At 36.1% G+C, this 25,513-nt stretch overlaps 1 protein-coding gene across 1 annotated transcript in view; it reads left to right on the top strand.

Moving 5' to 3' along the window:
- AP3B1 (adaptor related protein complex 3 subunit beta 1) overlaps positions 1–12,787 on the top strand; it is a 164,253-nt gene extending 151,466 nt beyond the window's left edge. Inside the window, exon 27 of the mRNA XM_070938829.1 lies at positions 12,010–12,787. Coding sequence (XP_070794930.1) covers positions 12,010–12,163 — 154 coding nt within the window. The 3' untranslated portion in view covers positions 12,164–12,787. The remainder of the gene's footprint in view (positions 1–12,009) is intronic.
- Positions 12,788–25,513: the final 12,726 nt, after the last annotated feature.

The raw sequence follows: 25,513 nt of genomic DNA, 5'->3' as shown, positions 1-25,513 counted from the left end.
GGTGAACAGGCACAGTATAAAATACATAAATACAAAAGTTAGAAACAGTTTAAAACCAAATTAAATAATTTAGCCCAAGACAATTAAAAAACCCCATAATTTAAAACAAATTAAAATTTCAGTTTAAAAAATTAAAAAGAAAGGGGAGAAAATTAGGCCAGGCCGACTTGCTGGAATAGGAGGGTCTTAAGAGCACGGCGGAAAGTGCGCAGATCCGGGATCCTCCGTATCTCCGGGGGGAGCTCGTTCCAGATAGTGGGTGCCCCCACAGAGAAGGCCCTCCCCCTGGGGGCCGCCAGTCGACACTGCTTGGCTGATGGCACCCGGAGGAGCCCCTCTCTGTGAGAGCATACCGGCCGGTGGGAGGCTGTTTGTGGAAGTAGGCGGTCCTGTAAATAACCAGGCCCTAAGCCATGGAACACTCTAAAGGTGATAACCAAAACCTTGAAGCGCACCTGGAAGACCACTGGGAGCCAGTGCAGCTCGCGCAGGAGAGGAGTGTTGTGTGTGTGTAAAGTGTGAAAGTTGGATTTTTTTGGGCTTTTTGTGGCTATGTGAGGTTCCTGCTTGTTTCAGGGGCCATTTTGGGTCTAGCACAGCTGCTTTTACATTGTGGGTGAGCCAGTTGTGTTGTGTGTGTGTGTAAAGTGTGAAAGTTGTTTTTTTGGGCTTTTTGTGGCTGTGTGAGGTTCCTGCTTGTTTCAGGGGCCATTTTGGGTCTAGCACAGCTGCTTTTACATTGTGGGTGAGCCAGTTGATGTTTTTTAATTTTTATTTGGTGTGCGTTGGAAGAGGGTAGTCTTATACGGCGAGTATAGCCCAAACCCTATATTTTAACAGGAAAATTCGGGTGTCGTCTTATACGCCCAGTCGTCTTATATGCCGAAAAATACGGTACTTCCATTCTTAGTGTTGTTAAGAGTCAGGTAGCATACAAAATGATGATGATGTTTTTACTATATCCTGAAAAGTTTCATTATTGCCTATATATATATATTATTTTAGAAAATGGAAAGAAGGCTGGCTCAAACAACAGCTCCATTTTGATGATGACTGATTGTGAATGAGTGATGTGTCTGTGTATCTGGCTCCTGCTTCTCTGTTCTCTCCCAAATAAACAGAAATAGTTTCACCTGTGAGACTTCTGAACTGAGAAATCATATTATGATTCATTATATGCTTTGCAAAACACAGTTCATACACCATGAACAAACCTTGATTTATTATTTAGAGTTCTAAAGAACACAATAGGCCAGCTGTCTGGTTCAGACAACACAGTAAGTAACTAACATTTGGTTCCCTTTTGCTATTATGGATTTCAGGAAGAACCAATTGGGAATGAACAATCTGCATGTCTAGTTTGCCATCCACACTGAATGCAGACAAAAATTTCCCATAGGCTTCTAAATTCATATTAGCAATTTTATGGCTTATGGCTTATGATTATGCAGATAATCAAATAGAAGACATATACAGAATTCTTCCACTTCAATTGACACATTTCTAAGGCCTGTTGAGAATGAGAAGAGATATTGTATAGTGCACATACACAATCAGCCTTTTGAGACACAGATAGTCCTTGAGTTTACAACCATAGTGAAGCCTGCCTTTATGCTTGGGCAGCCATAATGCTTGCCTGCCCCAGGCCTTCCAAGGCCTTCCCCCCAATCCCCGTCAGGTCCCCACAGGCCTTCAGTTTGGTTTCCACTCAGCCACTCAGGGGAGCCTCAGGACAGCTGATAAGCCAATCGGTGCAGTTTACAAGCTTTAGGCTTGCTTCCCACCGGCCATTCAGCTACCCAGGTCTTGCAGGACTTGGCCGCCTCCTCAACCAATCCAAGGCCCAGCCACACCTAACTTACCCTTCTGTTTTTTGCAACTTCTGAGAGATGAACCCAGCCAATGCGAGGGTCAGGTTTCCTATAGAGAAATCTTCGTTACAGTGTTATTCTGCAAGCAGCTGCTATTTTCTCAATCCTTTTGAAGGCTCCATTTTTAAAGAAGCTCCATTTTTAATAGAATCTTAAAAGTCTGGCTGAGTTTCCCTTTTCTCTCTCTCTCATATCCAAGATAATCAAGGTGGGCCAGCCTTGAGTTTCTTTCTCATTCCCTCTTGTATTTCAGGGCTAGTTTTTGGGCAGGCTGAAGAAATCCTCTCTTACTATACTGAACCTTATGCAGGCATTTGATGGATATTGGGCTTACTATGAAAACAAATGCACTGTATAAAGACACATTTTATTTTTAAAAATCATTTAAATATTCCTTGTATTTATTTGGTGCAAACAAATACTATATTAAACATATACCCTGTTTCCCACAAAATAAGACATCCGCTGATAATAAGCCCAATCGGGCTTTTGAGCGCATGGCAATAAAGCCAAGCGCTTTTTTCAGGGTTCAAAAAAATATAAGACAGGGTCTTATTTTTGGGGAAACATGGTAATATGGATGACATCAACATTTAGTATTCTTTACGGCAACATTTTACTTTATATTTTCGATTAAATCAAGGAATGTTGGAATGTATATTATTGCACAGTTGTGAATATAGAATAGAATACTTTATTGCCCAAATGTGATTAGATACACAAGGAATTTGTCTTCGGTGCATAAACTCTTAGTGTACATGCAAAACAACAAAGTAATAATAATCATAATAATGATACCAGTAAGAGAAGGTAGTAGAACAGATGAGAAGGATGAAAGTAATACAGCCATACTACATGAGTAAATATACTTAGACATGACAGTACTGTGGAAATTAAGTGTTCAGCTGAGTGATGGCACAAGGAAAAAATATATTCTTGTTTATTTTATATTCTATAATTTCACCACAATTGTATCTTGCTACCTATTTTAGTTAAAATTCAGTCTTTATTATCTGCAACAATATATTCAGCTATCACCATGGAAGAAAAATCATTTTATTGTGCAGTAAACATTTGTCAGGATGTAGCTTTTAATATTTGAAATGTGATTCCATGGATAATCTTCACTGGGTTAGACTTCTCTGTGAACTGTGTCATGACTCTGTTGCCACTTCTAATGCATACAGCTGTATTTTCCCTTATCATCTTGATTTGTTGTCAGCTGCAAAGCTGGCAGTTCTCATCCATATCTCCAGAATATAAACAAGTTAATAATCACATCCTTGGGATATCTGACTTGTTTACCATACAGTACTCCATTGTGAAAAATGACCTTTTACAGTGCTTTCTGTTCTGTAATGTGCTCTTTAAGAGGACTTTTGTTAACCTAGGACTGTTTATGTTTATTCAGGTATCTTTGTTGTGGAATTTTGTCAAAAGCTTTGTGGAAGTGAAAGTAAATAACCTTGCCATAGTACCCCCAATTACATACATATTAGAATAGAGTCATCTTCTAATATAGGAATTCTCAAATTTTGCCATATAAAATAAACGAATTTGCTTATTTCTGCCTCTCCCATCGCTGCCTCCAATAAAACTAAGGATTTAATTGAGGTTTGGCAAGAAAAGACATTGACTATTTATTCAAAGATGTAGCTTTCATTATACTGTATATATACTGTTATATTGACAGCTTACTTTCAGTAGTATTGCTAGATTGTATTTTTTCTTACATCCTACAAAAATGCTTTTTTTTTTGCCTAACATAATTTTTATTGAAGACTAGAAAATAAAAGTAATAAACAAAATAGAAAAGGGAAGGGAAAGAAAAGAAAAGAAAGATGATTTGTAAAGTCTTCATTAACCTTAATCGTATTGTACCATAGAAAACCATGCCATCTAAACTTCAAATTGTGTGCTGCTAATTCTAAAATTCTTTTATTTCTCAGCAAAACCCATTCTTTCATTCCAACTAAGCAGCAAGCTGTAAAATACGGTTTCAAATTAGGCAGTCCCAATTGTCCTTGTTCCTTTGAAATCATTTTCTGTTTTCAAACACCAGACTTAGTCTGCAACAGCTGAATAACTTTATAAAAAAATGGACTACCCCTTCCCCCTGCCCTGTTGTATTTGATACAGGTTTTGTGACTTCACACTTTGAGATCTCCTACTCTGGTATTTATAACAAATGTCCAGATTCTACAAGTCCATGACAGCAGGGGCATGAAAAGCTTGAACAATACAGGCTTAAGGGTCTACCAAACAGGTACACCTGCTTGCAGAGGCATGCAAACAGATCATCTAATTCAGAGGTCTTCAAACTTGGCAGCTTTAAGACTTGTGGACTTCAATTCCCATAATTCTTAAAGCTGCCAAGTTTGGGGACCCCTGATCTAATTCCTGAGTGCATTCTGAAATGGCACCATCCAGCAATATTTCAGTTTGTTTATTAAATTTAGTGGTTTTCCAACTCAGACAACTCTGGGCTGCTTATATTTTGAAAAGTAAGAAAAATAAAATGTTCATCTAAAAAAAAAGCATTCACTATACTAATAAACACTTATAGCATCTTCAACTACCACCATTTTTTTTTTATTTCCATTAGAGGGCTTGAACTTTTCTTTGTTGTTTGCTGCATATAGCATGAAGATTTTGGATGTTCACTAAATATGCTTGTCTCAGGCAACAACATTTACAGTTTTCACATTAAATATGCTCAATTTTGATATTTTAAGAAATTATTGTTGTCTCTGCAGTTCAGTTGCAGCTCATTGTAGAAGCCTGTTTTATATTTTAGAGACAAGCACAAGTAGGTTGGGTATTGTGAGGTATCAAGATTGATTGAATGAATAAAATCAATACAATGGTCATATTCTTAAAAAAAATAAATCTAGAAATGATATCTTTTGATTCATGTAACTTACCAAAATCATAAAATCATATATATCTTTTCTCTAATTCAGTATGCAGCCAGAGGGATTTTTTGCCTTATATTATCAGTAATGAGGTTGGTAATATTACCTTGTTGTGGAATATACAATTACTATACTGGAAATTATTAGAGTTTAATAAAGGTAATTGATATCTGTCACCAGTAAAGATAATCTTGTCATTTTGGAACATTTTTCTTTTAATGAAAAGAATTTTTCATTAAAATCCCAATTGATTTCCAATATACATTTAAGGCTTTCACATGCTATCCCATATGGGTGATTGAGAAGTAAAAAAAAAAATAGTCATAAGTAGTGCTTCATGTTTGTCATTTAATAGCATGAAAGTTGCACATTCATTGCAGTCATAAAGATTTAACAATGCATGTAAATTCATGTGTAAACTGGGCCAGTTCATAATTCTAATTCTAATTATGTGTTGTATGAACTCTTAATCAAATTTTCATTGGAAGCAGACATGAAATAACTTTGCTTTTGCAGTAATGATACAACCAAAATTACCAATTAATGTTTTTCTACCTGCAAGAAATTACATCTTACTAAATCAACAAATGTATAGTTAAAGTGCTGTTACTTTTGGATGGCAAAGCATTGTTATAATATGAAACTTTGTTTATGAGCAATGCAGTTATATTCATAATCGGCTGTTAATGCAAATCACTATATTTCTATTATATTCTGAAAAAATTGAACTGGAAAAATTTCTGGAAGTCCTTATGCAAATTTGGCTTATCTGCACAAAACATTTAATGTAAGAATAATTTCTTTTCCAACCTTAAATGAACAAAACAAGCCTTTTAAAATAGATACTTAGAATATTATATGATTTTTTTTTTAAAATTTGTATAATATATTCTGTCAGCACTTCAACCTGCATTTACTCTAGTGCTGACATAAGAAGGAGATGTTTCTGATAAACATTAATAAATTTTTGTGTTCTTATAGTAAATATAAATACTATACATATTTTTTCTCACATACTCGTTAGAGATAACCACTTGGGAGAAAATGATTAAACTCTTCAACTGGCAAGCTTGGCTAATACTATATTTGAAATTGTATCCCTTATTGTTAGTAACGAACAGTGTGAAACAAACAATTTTCTATACAAAACTTAAGCATTAGAAAATTTTCTGCCTTATATCATTAAGCATGGATAAAGTCTAGAAGTGATAATGGTCCGATTCAGTATTTCTGAAGAGTTACAGCTTTGTGAGTAATAGGAATAATTGCAGACGGCATAGGAGATAATTGCAAACTCTTGTTCTGAGATATGTTTTGTGATGCTTATGACGAAGAGTCTCAGAATTCTAACTGCTGCTACTGACCAACATCCATTTGCGGATGCCCCCAATTGGCATGAAAAAGATTACATTTTACAATCCAGAGAATTGTTTGTTTTAGCAACCACTAGTTGGCTCTTCTAGCATTTAAATAATGCTTTGAAACCAAATCTTCCAGCCTATAGTGAATTAATGGCCAATTTTAGTCTGGCCTTGATCAAAAATTTAAATTTTAGTTTTTGAATTGTTGAAGATTTTGCAAGCCAAAATGCATTCACAAAACGATTTTTCATTATGATACTCAGCTTTAAACTTAATATGATATCAATTGTTCTTACTTTACTTGTATTTGACTTTCAATGTTAATATTGATTTTCAAAGACTTTTCCGTAGGTAATTAATAACTATTCAGTTTAAAACTCACAGCCTTCCATTCCTCTAATAATTTATAAAGTTCCAGGATGTGGTTGTCATTAGTCCTTAAAAAAATAATCTGAATATCTTTCCAAAGTAAAAATAGAGGCACTGAAGTATATAGATATGTATCCATATGAATGAACCTATCCCCAATCTTGTCAATGGAGAAGTTAATGATTATACTAAAGTGATAGAATATTTTTTCTGTGTTTGAGAGGTGGGCTTACAGGAATGTGAGAGGTTTTATGCTGAGGTATTGAATTTAATTGATTTATTGATTATGTGCTGTCAAGTCATTGTCAACTCTTAGCAACCACATAGATATATCTTCTCCAAGATTTGACTGTTGTCAGGTCTGCAATGGTGCACCCAACACCATTTTAATGGAGTCCACCTGCCTTGCTACTGGTCATTGTCTTCTTCTCTTTCCTTCTAGCTTTACCATATGTTCTAAAACAGCTAAATCTTCTTGAGTCCAAAATATGATAATTTGAGCTTAGCTAGCTACAATATTTAAGAATTTCTCCATCACCAAAATACAAAGTATCAACATTCTTTCCATCATGTTTCAAAGCGTAATTTTTGCTCCACAGACACTCAGAATTTTGATATTTTAGGTATGGACATGTTACAGCAATTCAGTATATTTTCCAAGGCCTTCATTTCTACCCTACCAAATTTGGGTTAGTGGCATATAGATGTGCTTAAAAGTATCAGTACCCCTCTATTCCCACTTCCAAGTTGCTGTGAAATAAGTTGAACAGATGCAAGTAAAAAGCATCTATCATTCTTTTTTCCATAATTTCTAGCAAAGGCACTTTGATTTGGATGTATGGCTTAACATATTTTTTTTGCAAATAATAAAACAAATAAAATAGTTCTTCACTTTTTTTTCTAAGACAAGCTTGAATATTTGGCATCTGCCTTTTCTTGTAAAGCTCTAATCTGCACTGAATGATTATTTTGTCACCATAAAATTGCATCCTGGTAAATCTCCCTTCTATGCTTCTTTGATATCTATTGTCTACTATATGATTCCCAATTCACTGTCACTGTTTGATTCTTCTGTTATTTGCCATATTTCTGTAGATATTCCATAAAATCCTGTAGTCTTCTGACTGGTTAATAATGGAGTGCTTATCTAACTTCATCTTGTAGTAGTACACATCCTTATTAATAGGGACATGTTTTAATGTTGAATTTAATATTGAATCATCTCTATTTAACATATTCCTATTTGTGTGCAAAGATTATCTCTGCAGAATTTTACTATTTATGAGTCATATGGAACAAAATTCCATTTTAATTAGCAGTGCGTTAGTTTTAAATCTGCCTATGTGCTATTTGGATTTTTTTTTTTTTTTTGATGAATCAAGATAGGTATGGCAACTATCCTGATCGCTGTCCACTAGAGAGCAGCACTGCTTTTATATCTGAAATTAAGAAGTGCAAAATATATGGATCACTTTTTTCTCTATGTTGTTGTCAACTGATTCTCTAAGCAGAGCATGCTTGCAAGCCGGTTTATGTTTAAACCACTATGGATTATTTGTGTAAAATTAACCTTTCTGGCTGAGAGCTCAATTTTACAATTCGATTATTATAGCTGCTTCTCAATAATGGGAACTGAACAATGGTGCTGTTTATAATTTCCTTTTTTAACACAGAAATACTGAATTTTTCAGGGAAAGCAATTCTTTTTCAGGGTGCAAAATGTCATAATAACCTAAGAAATAGTAAATTCCAGAATAACTATTAAATGCTGATTCAAACCAAATTGGAGGGGTTTTTTTGTAGTGTTTTTCAATATTAAATAACTGCACGTGCCATTCTGCTTCCCAAGCTATAATGCTTACTGTTTGGTTTGAGAGTTGAATTGTGGTAACTACATTATAAGAAGAATAAAATGAAACTAAACAATACAATTGCAATCATACTTTTCTAAACATAACTGTGAATCTGCCAATATAACAAAGTGGCAGAGAGGGGGTTGAGGAGAGACTGGCTTGCCTGTCTGTCTGCCTTTTGTGGCTTTATTTTGTTTGAAGCACAGCTAGAAAAAAAAATGCTGGGTGTGTGCAGTATATTAAATTGTAGAATCTAATTGTTTTAGAAACTCTATTTCACTATGTAGTTACTTTCTAAAGTGACTTTTGTTTATGACTTACAGTTTTCTTTATGTTAGTGATAAAAGAACAAGAACAATTGTTTTCATCACTTTGGACTGGTTTATGCCAAGTTTATGGTTTACAACAGTTACAAGATTGTAGATTCTTTTCATGTCTGCTCAAAGACTACCCTGGTATTTCGGATTGGAAGATTAATTCATTGTACAATTTCATTATTCATTTGTCAACTTTGGGCTAATTATTTTTATACAGCTAGGGCTGGGCCTCTGGTGATGGTCTTTCTTACTAATAGGATTCTGTCTGCTTCAGCAGGCAATAAATGAAAGCTACATGCAGAGTGTAGGAAAAAAGTTGTAGCATGAATGGGCTATTGTAACAGCTTCTGATTAATTTGAAAAGAGGAAGAAATTGAACTTGGATCAGAACTACATGAAAGAAAGCATGCAGTTGAAAAGTGTTGCGAATCTTATGTAGCCAGTGATTATATAAGTGAATAAACAATTAAAATCTTTTTAAAACAAAAAGAATGCTGTTGTGGCCTTTCGATTCTGAAAATTGTGGTTTCTAGACTAACTTATAAATCTTTATCTTCATGTTAAGAGTGAAGAAGAGACTGAGAACAGCACTAATTTAAAAAATCAGCAGTTTATTACTTTAGAATTCAAATCAGGAATGTTTTTTGTAATTAGACTGCTTTATTGCTTCCTTTGAAGGACAAGGGTAACCATATATAATCTGAAGGGCTTTTTTTTCTTTTATGAAGGCTATCAAGCATTCCTTTTAAGTGTAGATCTCTTTTTCAAAATGGATATACATTAAAATGATCAGCATTTAATTTCAAACCTTATGATTTATGACCATTCATTTAACGATTGTTCGAAGTTACAGTGGTGCTGAAAGGAGTGAGTTATGACTGATCCTCACCTTATGACAGTTGCAGCAGTCATGTGATCAAAATTCAGTCACATGGCAACTGGCATGTATTTACAATGACTGAAACATCCTGGGGTCGTATGATCACCATTTACAGCTTTCCTAGAGGGCTTCCAAAAAACAACACCTATTGCTATTTATAAAAATAATAAAGGCTCTGTGTGTGTGCACACGCACATGGATGTGTGTGTAGCAAAAGAGAAAGAGAAAGCCAATGGGAAAAGCCGGATTTAGTTAACGACTCTGTGATTCATTTAATTAGCATGGTGAGTCATTTAAGTAAAAAAAGATGTAAAAACAGGCAAAACTCACTTAATGATTGCATTGCTTAGCAATGGAAATTCCAGTGCCAATTGTAGTCATAAAGGAAGGACCACCTGTACTTTTCAAAATGAGAACCATCCCCCATGCGCATCCCCCATGCGCTATATGTATGTACAATCCTGTATGCCAGGGTTGTACATACATATAGATATTTGGGAAGAGGAGATTTTTTTTAAAAAGCCGCCTTTCGTAATCCCTGTCAGATTTGTATAATTAATCGGAGTATTAGATATAATAGCAGCATTAATCCCTGCCACATGGGAAGTTAATACTTGTTTGAAGGTGGACGGTACGGATTTCTTGCTATTACAACAAAATCTTTTTCCAAGAGATTCTAAGCTATTTATTTCAAAGAGGTTTTTTTTCTTAACTGATTACTTAAGTGACATGAAAAGCACCCAACCAGAATTGACCCCATTGTGCCTTTGGGCTATGTTTGCTTTTATAATAACATTGACTTTATATCGCTTGCAGTTTAGACTAGAACAAGAGTAAAATGAACCTTGAGGCTATGAAAAACCATGAGAGCCACAGCTCTGGTGCCTTTATTATGTGAAATCAGGCATAATCGGCTTCTATAGTCCCAGGACACAAATGATAAAGAAATAGATTAATAAGAGTATTGTTTACTTAATTATCACCCTTTCCAAATTGATGGGAGAAACATAGATTTTAACATTTTGCTGAAAGAAAAAGAAAAGACTAAATGGCACTGTTGGCATTGCTTTGATGAGAACGTTTTTTCTTCTTGGCCGTGAAGAGTGAAAATAGTATATTTAATCTAAATAAAATAAATACATTGACCTATGAAGAGTGCAGTTAGGAAAGGCTTATATTTTCCTAAATTAGTATAATGTGTTACAAGATTTTGATGCCGATATACTTAATATTTTAAAAAAGAAATTACTTTTCATTTAAAGAGAAGCTGCTTCCTGCTGAAGAGGCTAATATTTTAATTAAGTCTAGAGTGAAGCTTTTTGAGTATCTGCTGATAAACTCCCACTTTTATGTTGATGGTAATTAAACAGATCCCTAAGGAGCCCAGGAGGCGCTGCACAAGGCCCATGCTAATTGTCAGACATGAGACACTGACCAGTTGGTTTGCTCTTGAATAGCTGATGGCGTGCTGTCAGCACAGCAGTTTTATTTTTATGTATTGTGAGCTGTTGTCAGGGCTAACTGGGTCCTATTGTGGCTGAAGATGTTGCGCAAATTGAGGCAGATGGCTCTGATTCAGACACGTGTCATTCAGAAAGGGGAGAGGGAATTGGCCCTGCAAAGTGGGGTCACTGTGGGTCGCAGACCTGCTCCACACTTGTTAGTGTTTTCAAAAGCCCATGTGCAGCAACTTTGTGGTGCCTTGGGTTCTCCCTGTTTTTTTTTCAAGCAGAGAAGGGGGGCAGTTTGCTTTGTGGAACATTGAAAAGTAGCCTCTTGCCATGTCTTTCCATCCTGTCTCTTGGGTCTGGCTCTGCATGTAGAATGAATTAACAGGATTGACAGAAGTTCATTGTGCCTAAAATGGCTTTTCAATCAGTTGCAGTGCTTAAAAGACTAGTTTTGCTTTTAATTCCATGTAATGAGTAGGTTTTTCATGTTTTGGAATTTAGTAATAGAGGATTATAGCTCATGATTCCTTTTATTGGCTAAAGTCATTAGAAATCTATTTAATGTTCCAATATGTAAAACTGAAAAGATTTGTTAATTTGGAAAATTCGAATCGTTAAGGGTGCTTAAGAGTGTATGTTGTGGAGAACCTTCTTTATTGATTACCATATATATTATATTAACAAGACTTTGACTCCTGAATGAATACAGTTAACCTTCAGATCAGTTATGTGCCCTTTCAGGCAAAATTCAAACAAAACTATTACATTTTAAGCATTTTTAGTATTCTTCTATACAAATTATATAGATATAACTATATAAAATTATACTATTTTCACATTGCATTGTGCAATGTTAATGGTTTGGCTTTAGAAAAGCTTTGTATTCTATGGGTGTCTTGTGAAGTTTCATCCCCTTAATCACTGAAACGAACACTGCATTTTATGTTAGTTTTCTAGGGAACTACTCACCAATTTTGTTTTTAATCTGCTAGGTTTGCAGCTAAAACTGTGCACAGTGGGTCACTTGTGCTTGTCACAGTGGAGCTGGAAGAAGGATCCACAGCACAGCTCTTCATCAACACGGAGAAGACGGTGATTGGCTCCATTCTTCTGCGGGAGCTGAAGCCTGTCCTGTCCCAGGGGTAACCCGCTTACATCTGGACTTCAGAATCTGGCACACCACAACAGTGCCTGGCATCCACTACGGCTGCCTTTCATTTATAATAATAGCCTTTCCATCTGGCGGTGGGGGAAGAATACACTCTTGACATTCTTGTCTTCTGTTTTAGAATGCTATAGTGTACATCTATCAAACACACAAGTATATTGCTCCACTTCCCCCCCCCCTTTTTTTTTTAACCAAAGAAATACGCATTTTACTCTCGGTTAAATTTTAAATGTTACTTACACATTTTCCCATTAGCCTGATTTTCCCTTCAGTCTGCTAGTTTTATTATGATTTTTTTTTTATTTTCTGTGAAGACAGGAAAAAAGCTGATAAAAGCTGACTTAGAAAAATTAGTTTTAAAAAAATCAGTTTAATTAGAACAATTAAATAATGTTTGTGGAAATCAGTCTGAAATGGTCCATCATGAGATAAGGTTTTGATATGGAATTTGGGGGGCGGGGGGGTGTCATTTAACAGGAATAACATTTTTAGTGTTCATTGCCCAGTGGTTAAGCCTGTATTAATCATTTATTTGTATCTGCTTTCTGTAGCTGCTGTAACTCCTAAACATTGAGATGATAATAAAGTCATATTATGATAAATATGGGTTTTTCTCTTTTTTTCTGAGAATTGGCTAACACCCCAACTGATATATGTATGTATGTATGTATGTATGTATATGTATATGTCCTACATATTTAAACACCCCTAGTTTGTTGTATTACTGAAATAGCACTAGACTACAGATACTTCATACAAAAAGAGCTGCAGTACAATTAGCCTTCACAGTTTTTTGGCCATGCAATCCATCACTGCATTGGGTATCCCAGCAAAACTACTTTCTGTGTATTTACTTGCATCCTCAGAAGTTCTACCACAAAGTAGTCACACTGAACTTTTAAGAAACCTTCAGAAACCTATCAAAGAAAGAATACCCTGCAGTCAATAATGCACACTCTAATGGGTTTTTTTTAAAATTGCTAATATTCCTTGTGAAAGAACAGTCCTATTGTTATAGCATATGAATAAAACGTAATACATTTCTGAATTCCAACAGCAATGGATTTCCAACAGTGTTTCATTTGTTCAATTTTTGAATACAGGGATTTTTACTGGTTCTCTACCTGCACTTTTTAAATGCATTGCTATCTAACCAGTATCATTTTTTTGACAGAATTTGCTCTGCTTCAAAAAAACGGGGGAGGGGCGGGGAAACTTCTGGGAAGAAAAAAAACTGGGCAAAAATTTTGTGCATTCTCCACTGTCCCACTTCCACCCCACTCTATGGAGTGTTACAAAAGATCTCGGAACTTGCCTAGAAAATTTTATATTGGCTGCAATAGAGATAGAATTGTGGTATATGCAAATAATGCATTGACAGTAGTATTAACATTATTGACTTCAATAATTTACCATGATATAATGCACATAAAACTGATACAATCTAAATGCAAGTCTGTTTTTCTTGAACGGATCATAAGTAAAGAGCTGTTTTAGCTTCTTTTCTTCTTGCTTGAGGGCGCTAACATTCTTTTCTATTGACTATTACTATTTAAAATATTAGGGAAATTGACTAGATTTCTGTAGAAATCAGTCACAGAAGTAAAAAAAAATCAGTAATTTTCAGTTAAAATGCATTTTTATCTATCTGCTGTACTCTGCCATCTAGAAATTCAGTGGCATAGTCTCATGGTATTTCTGTACTGTGGATGCATAACACGATATACACCATTGGTGTACCTCACATATAAGAAAAGGCTATAGGGGATCCACTGATCTACTGCATTCATGGCAGTGTAATTGGCTAAGGCCCAATTTCATATTTTGCTCCCATTTGAAAATTATTGCTCTAGATTTAGATTATATGATACCTCTGTAATATGACCATATGTCAAATGCTGGTTGATCTTATATAATATTGCATCACCAGGGCCACTGGGGTTTAATATAAAATAATTTATAAATTGATTCCAGCTAATATTCTAAAATTACATAAGGAAAGAGATCCTCTCATAATTGCATCTGATTCTCACCACAATTTTTCAGCCTCCTACTGCATATGTCATTTTTCCAACACTGAGATTCTGCTGCAATACTGGCCATGGTTCCTGTGCTTGAATACCAATTTATGCAGCTCTGGATCTTCATTTGGGTTTGGTATTTTGGCTTGCATGAATGTATTATAAACTTATGGCCCAGGCCTTTGTTCATGCATCTTAAAGTTGTTGCTTCTTTAAGAGCCACATGATGAATCAATTTCTTGCTGCTGGATGGGGAAGAAATGAGGGATTACAAGACTGGCTGGGAAATTGTCATGGAATGTTGAAAATGAAGATCACATGACTGCAGTAGCAGCTCAGCAGCATGGCAGCAGCCTGTAGCAATGAAGCAGCCACCACTTCCCCAAATTTCGTTTCCTTGGTTCAAAAATGGTTGCTCTATAAAGGCACTACTTTGCCCAGGTAAAAGTCATGATGAGGGTTTTAGTAGTATATAGAAGATAATGCTTTAGAAGATAATGCTTAAGTATTGCTGATGCAATATAGAGTGGACACTGTCCATTGCTAGCTGTTAAGATGGTTAACAGATGAGTAGCAATGGGAGGAAGAGAAAGAAGCTGTGGCAATTTGGCTCTTTTTAATTATAATTTGGACCTAAATGGTTCAATCTGATTTTGATTTTAGGTAGTAAACAACCCTTTATTCAGTTCGTATCAATAAGGAAACCATGGGAATATTGCATGATTACTTAGCACTGAAACAATCTTTATTCCAAGGACGTTAGCTCTCCATTTTACATGAGGAAACTAAACAACTTTGATACAAGAATGTCCTTCAAGATTTAATACGTGGTAGAATATAGACACAGTATATGTAAATATCATGTAGGTAGTTATTGAACCCAATCTTTTATGCCCAGTCCTCCAATTAAACTAGCAGAATGATGACTGAGCAGTATCCTAATTTTAATCATTTCTAGGTATGCCTCATGGAAAGTGGGAGAGAGCATATGGAAGTTACATGTTATCAATGTATTAGAAATTAAGCCACAACATTAAAATTTTAAAAATCCAAATGTCGATGTTTAAAAGCAGATTTCTGGTTTTTTAATAGCAGATTTATAGCTCTTCTCATTGCTATGTGCTTTAAAATGTGGGCAATACCTACACATTTTTCAAAAAATAGAGGTATTTGATGGTAAAATCTCAGTGTAAGTATACCCAAGGCAGCAATGGGCAAATTGATTCTTAGACTGCTGCAGAGAAGCCCTGTTGAATTTTTACCAAAAAAATCACTGATAGGGGCATCTTATGCTGTTTTCTAGTAGAAAACCAAAGAAATAAAAGATGGCTCTTTTAGACCTAGCATTCCTTAAACTGCCACAAAAACTGCCAGACCACCCTTTAACCCTTGAACTTGTGACCATCAAAAAAATTAATGAAAAGGGGTGTGGGCCCTCAATACAAAAGGATTATTGTCTGTGATCGAAGGCATTGAAATCTAGAATAAAGTTTTACAATGCAAGATTTGCTGGAGATAGAAAACTGAATTCCACAACCAGCAAAACTGAAGGCCTTTATTTTATAGGAGAAACTAGCTAATAATCCAAGCAAGTAAATTTTATCTCAATATGTGAAGCAGTGTAAAATCAACCCTATGAAATGTCCATAAGTTCGTTTGTCCTGAAGGCTTCAAAATACTAGAAGTAAAAATAATATCTGAAATTTCTTGCTACAAAAATGCTATGGATCCTTGCTAACAATCACCTGTCTATATGCATCAGCAAAGAAACAGATTTTCCTGTAATTTAAACTTTACTGAATCAACTATTTTGTCAAAAGTGTGTGTGTGTGTGTGTGTGTGTGTGTGTGTGTGTGTGCATATTCATAGGACAACAATTTTTGAACAAATTGAGTTTTCAATAAAAATTAGTCTTGAATCTTAGAAGTAGAGAAAAAAAACCTGGCCAGTCTAGCAGGATCTAAAGTTATACATAATGTTGCATGTGAGCTATTTACTTAAGCATGATAATAATTTTTGGCTACTGAATCTATGCACTTCGTGATCAGCAAGAAAGGAATGGTTTAGGTCCGAGAGTGGAAATGGTGCTCTAGTTCTTACTGGATCCCCCATAATTTGTATCTATTGGCTGCATTAAGCTAATGGGGTTCAGAGTCCTAGAATAGCAGAATGATTCTCCCTTTTTGAAATGTTGTCTTCACTATTGCCAATCTTTAGTTAAACAGATTTCAAATACTCAATTCTACCTGTCTAAATATAAATTTATATAGGTAAGCCTTTTTTCATCATGGCACTTTTAACCTTCTACAGTCTCTGTAAATGCACCTGTTTGTTTTCATATATTGTTCAGATCTATGCTTGGTAATGAAGTACTGTTTATAAACTAGATTAACATTTGTGATTCACCAATTATTTTTCAAGTAAATTTTATGTTATTTTTCAATATTGTAATTAAATTCGAGCATCAAAATAAATGCATTGGGAGATTACTACTAGTCTATTTCATTTAGAAGTATTTTATTTTATAATATGTATGTTCATGTTTCTTGTATGATTTTTTTTATTTTCTAGAATAGAGTAATCATGTGTTTCTGTGTGCATTTTATTTCTATGCTTTCTAAAAACATCTATGCATTTGTGAAAATCATTTTTTCTCTCTCTTATTTCTCTGAAGATATACTCCTTCAAAACCTAGAAAGGCATCTCAGGGGCTATAGGATAATTCAGGATTCTTCTAAAATCAGAGCAAAAACTATGTTCAATCCTAGTGGATGAAATATAGTGTAAGATTTCCTTGATAATCTGTGAGATTGTTACACTTTTGATGTTGATTTAACGTAGGGCTGAGACTGTGGAACTGCTGAATTCAAAGCCCTTCCAGTTACCATGCCCTTAATGAGAAAAGTGAGTATTTAGTTCATATGGGAACATGTACACTGTTCAGTGAATATTCATGAAGAACATCAGATGCAGGGAGTGTTACATTGCTCAATAACCAGTATTTATGCTGTAAGGTCCACAGAATTATTTGTTGCTTTTACTGCTACAAACAGATGCAAATCATCCTTTAAAAATGGCTTAAATTGAATTTCATTATACATTTTCTGATTATAGCCTATATGTATTCCTGACAAATTGCATAGGGAAATCATATGACTTTTCTCCTCTGTTGTTTGCCAAGTTACTATCTGAATAAAGATTTAAAATCTTTCTTGGTTAAACATCATTTTGTATGCTTCTTTATTAGTCAAATGGTCAATTGATAATTGTTCTCAAGTGTAATCAACAGCTAAATAACTTTTTAAAAAACTTTAATACTGATGTTTTTTTAAAAAGGACCATTTTAGCTGATCAAATGCTTTTGTGAAACTATCTACGGCAGTAATTATATTTTGATTCGTCATTTTCATCATTTTAGCCATTGTCTATCCACTGTAGGATGAAGGCCTCTTCCACATATTTCCAACCAATATGGTCCTGAGCTTTCTTTTGCCAATTGGGCCCACAATACTTGCTGATGTTGTCGATTCTTCTTGTTTTAGGTCTCTATGGTGGGATCCATTCTATGACTGCCTTGGTCCACCTGTCATCAGTTTTTCCTGCTATGTGACCAGCCCATTTCCATTTCAATTCTTTTATTCTCTTGATGATATAGTTTACTTTCGTTTGTTCTCTAATCCATCTGCAGGTTTTTTTGTCTTGTCTTATAAGGCCAAACATATATCTTTCCATGGCTCTTTGCACCACTCTTAGCTTTTGTATCAATTGTGAGGTTAGTGTCCATGTTTCATTGGCATGTGTTAGAGCACACACTGATCAAAAACTTTTCTTTTCAGGCATAAGGGGATTTTGTTCTTGAAAATTATGCTTAGCTTGCTGAATGCCTGCCAACCCCATTTAACAATTGTGGAAATTGTTCAATTTCCTTTATTGTTCAATTGCCCTTTATTAATTATCAATGGAAAGTGATACAATAAAGGAAATACTGTATATTTTGATATGATTATATTTTTCTTTAAAAAGTGTAATATTTTAAATACACACAACATGCTCCATTTTTATGGAATCAATTGTATTTTTGATCCATTTTTTAAAAAATACATCTTCAATACATAATTTCTTGATAAATAGCAACTAGAACATGATTTGAGATCTTGAATTTACTCTATTTTTCTAGCAGCTTCATTGTTTTACCTCTTCTCATGTGTTTATTTTTAATAACCTTTGAAGAAATAATTGATCTGGTATGATGTTGATTATTTTTCAGATTGCTGCTCTTGTGCCATGTAATCCATGCTCTATACTATTTATTATTCATAAAATATATAAGCTTCTGTTGTTCTTTTTTATAATCAAATGTGAGATGGATTGATCCAACATTGCCTGCTAGCAATAAGGACAGTCCTGGTTGAATGGGACAAATTTTGGGCAATGTTTGATTAGAAACTCAATTAAAACTGGATTTTACCCAGATATGGCTACGATATTCTTTACAAACAAAAATCCTTAATTACAGAATAGTTTGCTAGCCAGAATTCTTTTGTGTACATCATGTTAGCTAGAAGATACATGAACTGAACATTTTTTTTGAAAATGGATTATTTAAACTAATAACCTAGTTTATTCAGTTTTAATTTGCCCATTACTACTTAATTAATTGTTCAAAATCTATATTCTAAACTGCCTCTTTCAAGGTATTGAAAAAGATTAGATAGAATTCCTTTTAGAAGTTTTATAGACAATGGCAATTGTGACTGGAATTGCCATTCTAAGCAATGTGGGTCTATAGTATGATTTCACATGATCAGGCTGCTTAAGTGACAGCAATTCTGGCATTCCTGGTTGCGTCTGTTAAGCAAATCACTGCTGATCATTAAGGGAAGACCTTATGTGGTCACCATTTGTGACCTCCTGCCAGCTTCCCCATTGAAGTTGGTTGTTGGAAGGTGACAAAGGAGGTTTCAACTGGGAACACACCATGGAATGCTCTGATATAATAGCAAGCTGGGCATCAAATTCCCCCCAATTGTGATCACATGACTGTAAATATGTCACAGTGACTAGAATGCCAAGGATGGTTGTAAGTTTCCTCATGCAGTGTTCTTGGAAGTTTGAGAGGTCATTAACTGAGGGCTACCTGTATCTTTGTGTGGGCAATTAATTTAAGCAGTATTTTCTACACATTGCCCATCAACTGTGATGTTTGGCTAGAAACTGCAGCTTCAGGATGTAGGTATGGGTTACTATAATAAGCCCATCTGAAGTGACCTAAGATTCTCTTTGCTAAAGTGGTTGAGGCCTCCAGAGGCACCATAATCTATACTGCTGAAGTGAAGAGGCCACTTGGCTTACTTTGGCCAAGCAATTAAGGTGTCTTCAACTGTTTAGGAATGCTGCTGCTGGAGACAAGTCCTCTCAGTCTTCTTCCCAGACTTCCCAAAAGTACTTTTAGGTTTAGCAGTTTCAGGATGACCTGTTAGAACCTGGCCATCAAGGTATACTGAAATATATCTTGAAAATCTTCCAAGCCAAATCTTGAAGTTTGGCTTCTTGGACTCAAAATTGTGCTATTATGTGACAGTTTGATATAATAGAGTTAGAGCTTTATTTCAACATTAAATGGCCATCATGGAATTCCCCCCACCTTTTGATATTTAATTGTTATTATTTTCTAATTTTAATTTTTTTAACCTTAATTTAATTTTTAATGTTAATGTTAACTTTTATATGTTTTTATTTGTTTGGTTCAGTGGTGGGTTGCCCCTGGTTCACACCGGTTCTATAGAACTGATAGTAAAACTGGCAGGAGTCTCTGCCCATCGACCCCGACATCATCAAAATGCTTCTGCGCATGTGAAGCAAGCAAACGCACACAGCCCCGTTGCAAACCGGTAGTAAAGGTAAGTAGAACCCACCCCTGGTTTGGTTATATTAAATTGTACACTGCCCAGAGCCTTCCTTTGAGGAAGATGGGTGATTTAGAAATATGAAATAGAAATAAATATAAATAAATAAAAGAGAATTGATCTTCGCAGCTGTGGTTTAAGTCCCATAAAGTGATTTTTGCCAACTATGGCTTTCTTTTCTTAAAAGTAGCCATTAATTTGTTGCAGTCCTGGTATATGTGTGTATGTATGTATGTATGTATGTTATTTTGGTTTGTTTTTTTTGGTTTGGAAAAAGTTATCAGCTAAACTTCGAGTAATTGAAAGTAATTTCTGATTTCTGCAGCCTAGTGTAATTGCCTAAAAAGGTGATTTGGTGATTAGGATTCTAGAGTGAATTTTGTTCTTCAGGTTCTTGCAACGTTCCTGCATCAGGGGACTCAGCTTCAGTGCCGTGCAGCTGCTGGAGCTGATTTACAGTGCTGTGGCTGTGGCTGGTCATAAATAAATCCTCTTATATAGTTGTTATGAACACCTGTTAGATCATCTGTCAGCAAAGCACTGTTCACATTTATCACGGTGCGATAGTTATTTTACTTCAATCCATTTCCAACTGACTCTGCCTCCATCACTGGATTACTATTACCACACCATAATCGCTCGTTTCCACTCCATGTTACAACTTGCAGATAAAAGATTTCACTACTTGGCCAAATTTCATAAATAAAGGAGCAGTTCAGTGCAGTAAAAGTTTATTTTTGTCATCATTTGTCACCCCATTATTCTATAAATCAAATGGAATAGCAGTATTGCTAGCTCAGGCGTTGCTGTCAGCTCTACATGTGGAAATGGTCCGTTTCTTCTTTTTAGATGAGATGACATGTCTTTCAGACTTAACCGGCTTATGGCTTTGTTTCACCCATTTTATTTTATTGCCCCTTCAGAAAATTCCTTGGGGATGCAAGGAATAAAATAGGATTGAAAAACACGGTAAAACATCCACCCTTGCTGTGCTATGTCCATTTCCCACCTTCACAATTGTTCATTTACAAATTTGGCCACAAATATAATAGCTGCGGATATGAAGCAGCTCCTGGGTTTTTAACAACAGAATCCTAGACTCCCATATGAAAAGCCTAGTCTAATTTCTATTTGCTGGAGTGTGTTTTGCTCAAATTTTATTTATTTCTAGATTTCTATAACTATTTGAAATGGTCTTCCTCTTTCTCCTCACACCATATCATAATCATGATCAAAGGAGAATTGTGCCATTTCTTTTGTGAGAACCATGCGGTATATTTTATAAGATGTTTATTTAACCCTAAATCATACTAATTTGTTATATTTTACTCATTTCAGGCTAGAAAGAGAGAATGTATTAGAGTATTAAACTGGAGTAAACTGGAATCCAGAGTGGATCAGGAAAAGAATAATTTCTCTTTGGCTTAAAGAAGAAAAAAAAAGGAAAATAAATAATAAGAGAAGGGGTAATAGAAAAAAGGTTTATAGATGATATTATACTTCCACGTTGGTCCTAATTCAGGTTACATTCTTCATAGTTATGTAGTCATAAATTCAATAAAGTGCTTTAGTATTACTATAAAAATGACAGGAGGGGGTTTTATGCTGTAAATTTTGTTACTCTTCCTGCTTTATGTAAGAATTCTATGCCCATTATGTCATTAATTTTTTTCTTCAGTCTGAAGGACTCAGCCTCTCTATTATTTATCTCTGGCACAGGATAAGGGCATATGGAACAAATTTGTATACTTATGCATGAGGCAGTTATCAACACTGAATTCTGTTTGAGAAATAAATAGTCTCTTTCATCACAGAATTCTAGAATGTAATGATTGGAAGGACCTTGGACAGCATCTTGTTCAGTGTTGCTGAACATTGGCAACTTTAAGATCTTCCACTCCGAGAATTTCCCCAGCCAGTCCAACCCCCTGATCCATGCAGAAATCCACTTATAAAGCCCTCTATTCTCTGTTCAAGGATTTCCACTAAGGAGAGCCCATCATCTATCAAGACCAGAGGTCTTCAAACTTGGCAGCTTTAAGACTTGTGGACTTCAATTCCCAGAATTCTCCAGCCAGCTGGAGAATTCTATGCTGGCTGGAGAATTCTGGGAATTGAAGTCCACAAGTCTTAAAACTGCCAAGTTTGAAGATCTCTGCTAAAGACAATCTCATTGTTGAACAACTCTTACTTCTACGAATTTTTTTCTGATGTCCCAGCAAAATCCACTTCTTTGTACTTTCAACCCACTGTTTCTTGTATTATCTTCTGCAACAACTCTAAAGAATCGTTTTTCTGAATGGCAACTCTTCAGACATTTGAAGATACAGATCAGGTCTCCCTATAGTCTTTTCTTCTCCAGACTTAATGTGCCCAGTGTCTCTGACAGTTCCTCATATGTTTTTCCCAGAAATTTTCGGTGGATTTTTCAAATTAATCAGGGATTCAGTAGGAACATTTTAAGATGGGTAATAATCATTGGATGAGTTAAAATTCTGTAAATCATGCAAAATGGAAGATTTTCTCTCTCAGATAATTCTATGGATCACATTCTTAAATTTTATTTACTTTCTTTATTAGCTGTTTCAAATGCCGAAGATAGGTTTTTTATTTCAACTGATGAAATCACATGAAAAGAAATTAGCTGAGAGTGAATCAGTTCAATACACACATACACACACACCACGAGAGAGAGGGAGGGAGGGAGGGAGGGAGGGAGAGCGAGAGCGAGAGCGAGAGAGAGAGAGAGAGAGAGAGAGAGAGAGAGAGAGAGATATCCCAAAGTATTTCAACGTAGGCTCCAAGCTACCATTATTATGATAGCATCACAATTCCCAAAACAAACTCCTAGTATTAAAAATGTGCTAGTTGGCCAATTGATTTCAACACCTTTTAAGCCATGCCCTAGATCCGTGATAGTGAACCTATGGCATGCGTGCCCAAAGTGGCATGCGGAGCCATATCACCTGGCACGCGCTGTGTTGCCCGTTCCTCTTCTGGGTTTCTGGCGTGCATGTGCGTGCAACAATGAGTTGACCTTTTTGCATGTGGCAGTGCTGGAAACTAGAAGAGATGGTCTTCTGTTTTCCTGCATGAGTATGCATGCCGGACAGCTAATCATTGAATGCGGATATGCACCAAAAACCTGGAAGAGTAGCTGGCTGAAACTGGAAGTTCCGTAGCTGAAACCGGAAGTTCATTTTCGATTCGCCATCACTGCCCTAGACTGAAATAAGTAACATTTTTTGACTATACTGTACATTAGTTAAAAAAAAAAAATCCAATTAAAGAGAAAATTGCCTTTTCTCCCCTTTCCTTTTAGAGGAGAAAGAATATCAGAAATCAGTACATTTCCTTGATTAAAGTTATCATTGAGATTATTGGTTTATTCTTGTGACTAAAGACAATCCATTGCAATAACTTGGACTCCAACAAACAAAAATCCATACTGATCTGGTAACAGAAAAATCTTGCAATGGGGGTTATGTTGACAGTGAGGGGGGAAAACCCACTAAGAAAGAGAGGGCTCCCACAGCATTGGCTTTTGCCTAGAGCTTGTTTGCTTTTTTTACAAATCGCCCAAGGGGAAAAATGCTGCTCCTAATTCTCTGGCCAGCCTGCATCTGGACCTTAACATAAAGGATTAATGGATGCCCATCCATCCAACGCTCTGGCATTTGCTATTATAGGGCACCCAGACAGAAATGAGGCTGTGACTTCAGAGCTGCACCCTGGGTGACAACTTGATTTTCTGCTTTCACCATCAACAGCAGCCACCCAACATGATGGGGCTGTTAATTTGTGCATTTCATGGTGTCTGTCGAGGGAGGGTTACAGAAGAAGGGAATGGAGCATATCCCAGCCTCGGAAGCACCTGTCTGCATTGATGGCACCAAGCACTTCTTATTAGCGTGCAGGTCTCTAAATGCAGCCCTAGGATGACAGCCTGGCATTCCCGGCACCCACACTGTGTGACAGGAGCCGGCAGCCGGTCCCATTGTTTGCCCTTGATGAGCATGTCATTAATGGAAATGGAAGAAAGTGAGGGCCACATCAGTATTCAAATAGCCTCCTTCTCTCTGCCATTCATCTCTCCAGGCTGGGATGGACAGCTGCAAATTTCCTTCTGTGACACCATTTTTTACAGATTGATCCCTTCTATGCAAAATTCACTGCCCAGTCCTCCTCCTCCTCCCCAAACACAGAGAAAATGTTGAAAAGAGAAGGAAGGAAGGAAGGAAGGAAGGAGAGAGAGAGTGAAAGAAAAAAAAGGAAAGGAAAGAAAAAAGAAAGGAAGGAAGGAAGGAAGGAAGGAAGGAAGGAAGGAAGGAAGGAAGAAAGAAAGAAAGAAAGAAAGAAGAAAGAAAGAAAGAAAGAAAGAAAGAAAGAAAGAAAGAAAGAAAGAAAGAAGGAAAGAAAGAAATGCTGTCTCTTCCACTGTGGTGAATTATTCTCGTTTAATTGGAAAACAGTTTGTGCAGCCAGAAGAATTAACAACATAATTGCATCAGATTTGCTGATTTCATTTGTTTGTTCACTCAGGGACAACCCATTCATCCCGTCTCCTGTCCCATTTCAGTATATCTAAGCAAAGTCCACAGGAAGTTCAGTATTACACTGTGATTATTTTTGCATCAATAGTTTGCACTGGTATTCCCTTCCTAGGAATGATGGTTGGGAATATATTTTTATTCAAAACAAACTGTGAACTCAACACAAACTCCTTTGACTTACAACTAAAATTGGGACCAAAATTTGCATTGCTAAGGGTCACGCCCAATTTTATGATCATTTTTGCCATGGTTGTGTTGGAAGAAATGTCCATCTGGGTTCAGTTCCAAGTGGGGAGAAAGACACTGGAAACATGGCGGCTATTTGGAAAGATGGTTTAATGGTGGACAAGACCACATGGTTTGAGATCCTGGGCAAAATAGCACATGGGTGAGAAAGGGATTTATACCAGAGGTGGGTTTCAGCAGGTTCTGACCAGTTCTGGAGAACTGGTAGTGGAAATTTTGAGTAGTTCAGAGAACCGGTAGTAAAAATTCTGACTGGCCCCGTCCCCATCTATCCTCTGCCTCCCAAGTCCCAGCTGATCGGGAGGAAATGGGGATTTTGCAGTAACCTTCCTCTGGAGTGGGGTGGGAATGGAGATTTTACAGTATCCTTCCCCTGCCATGCCCACCAAGCCACGCCCACCAAACCATGCCATACCCACCAAGCCACACCCACAGAACCGGTAGTAAAAATTTTTGAAGCCCACCACTGATTTATATCCTCTTTTGGGCCCTGCCTTGGAGCTTCCTGTTCCTGTGTAAGAAATGTATTCTGATTGGTTGTCAGACTCCCATGGGGCCATGCAGGGGTAACTTTGTAGGTTGTCTTGAGTCCCAGGCCCGGG

This window comes from Pituophis catenifer, unplaced genomic scaffold (genome assembly GCF_029215685.1).
Source record: "Pituophis catenifer annectens isolate HBS135680 unplaced genomic scaffold, rPitCat1.0.hap2 SCAF_2, whole genome shotgun sequence".
Taxonomy (NCBI): domain Eukaryota; kingdom Metazoa; phylum Chordata; class Lepidosauria; order Squamata; family Colubridae; genus Pituophis; species Pituophis catenifer.
Note: the sequence above shows the minus strand (reverse complement) of the source record. Positions and strands in the feature narration are given on the sequence as shown.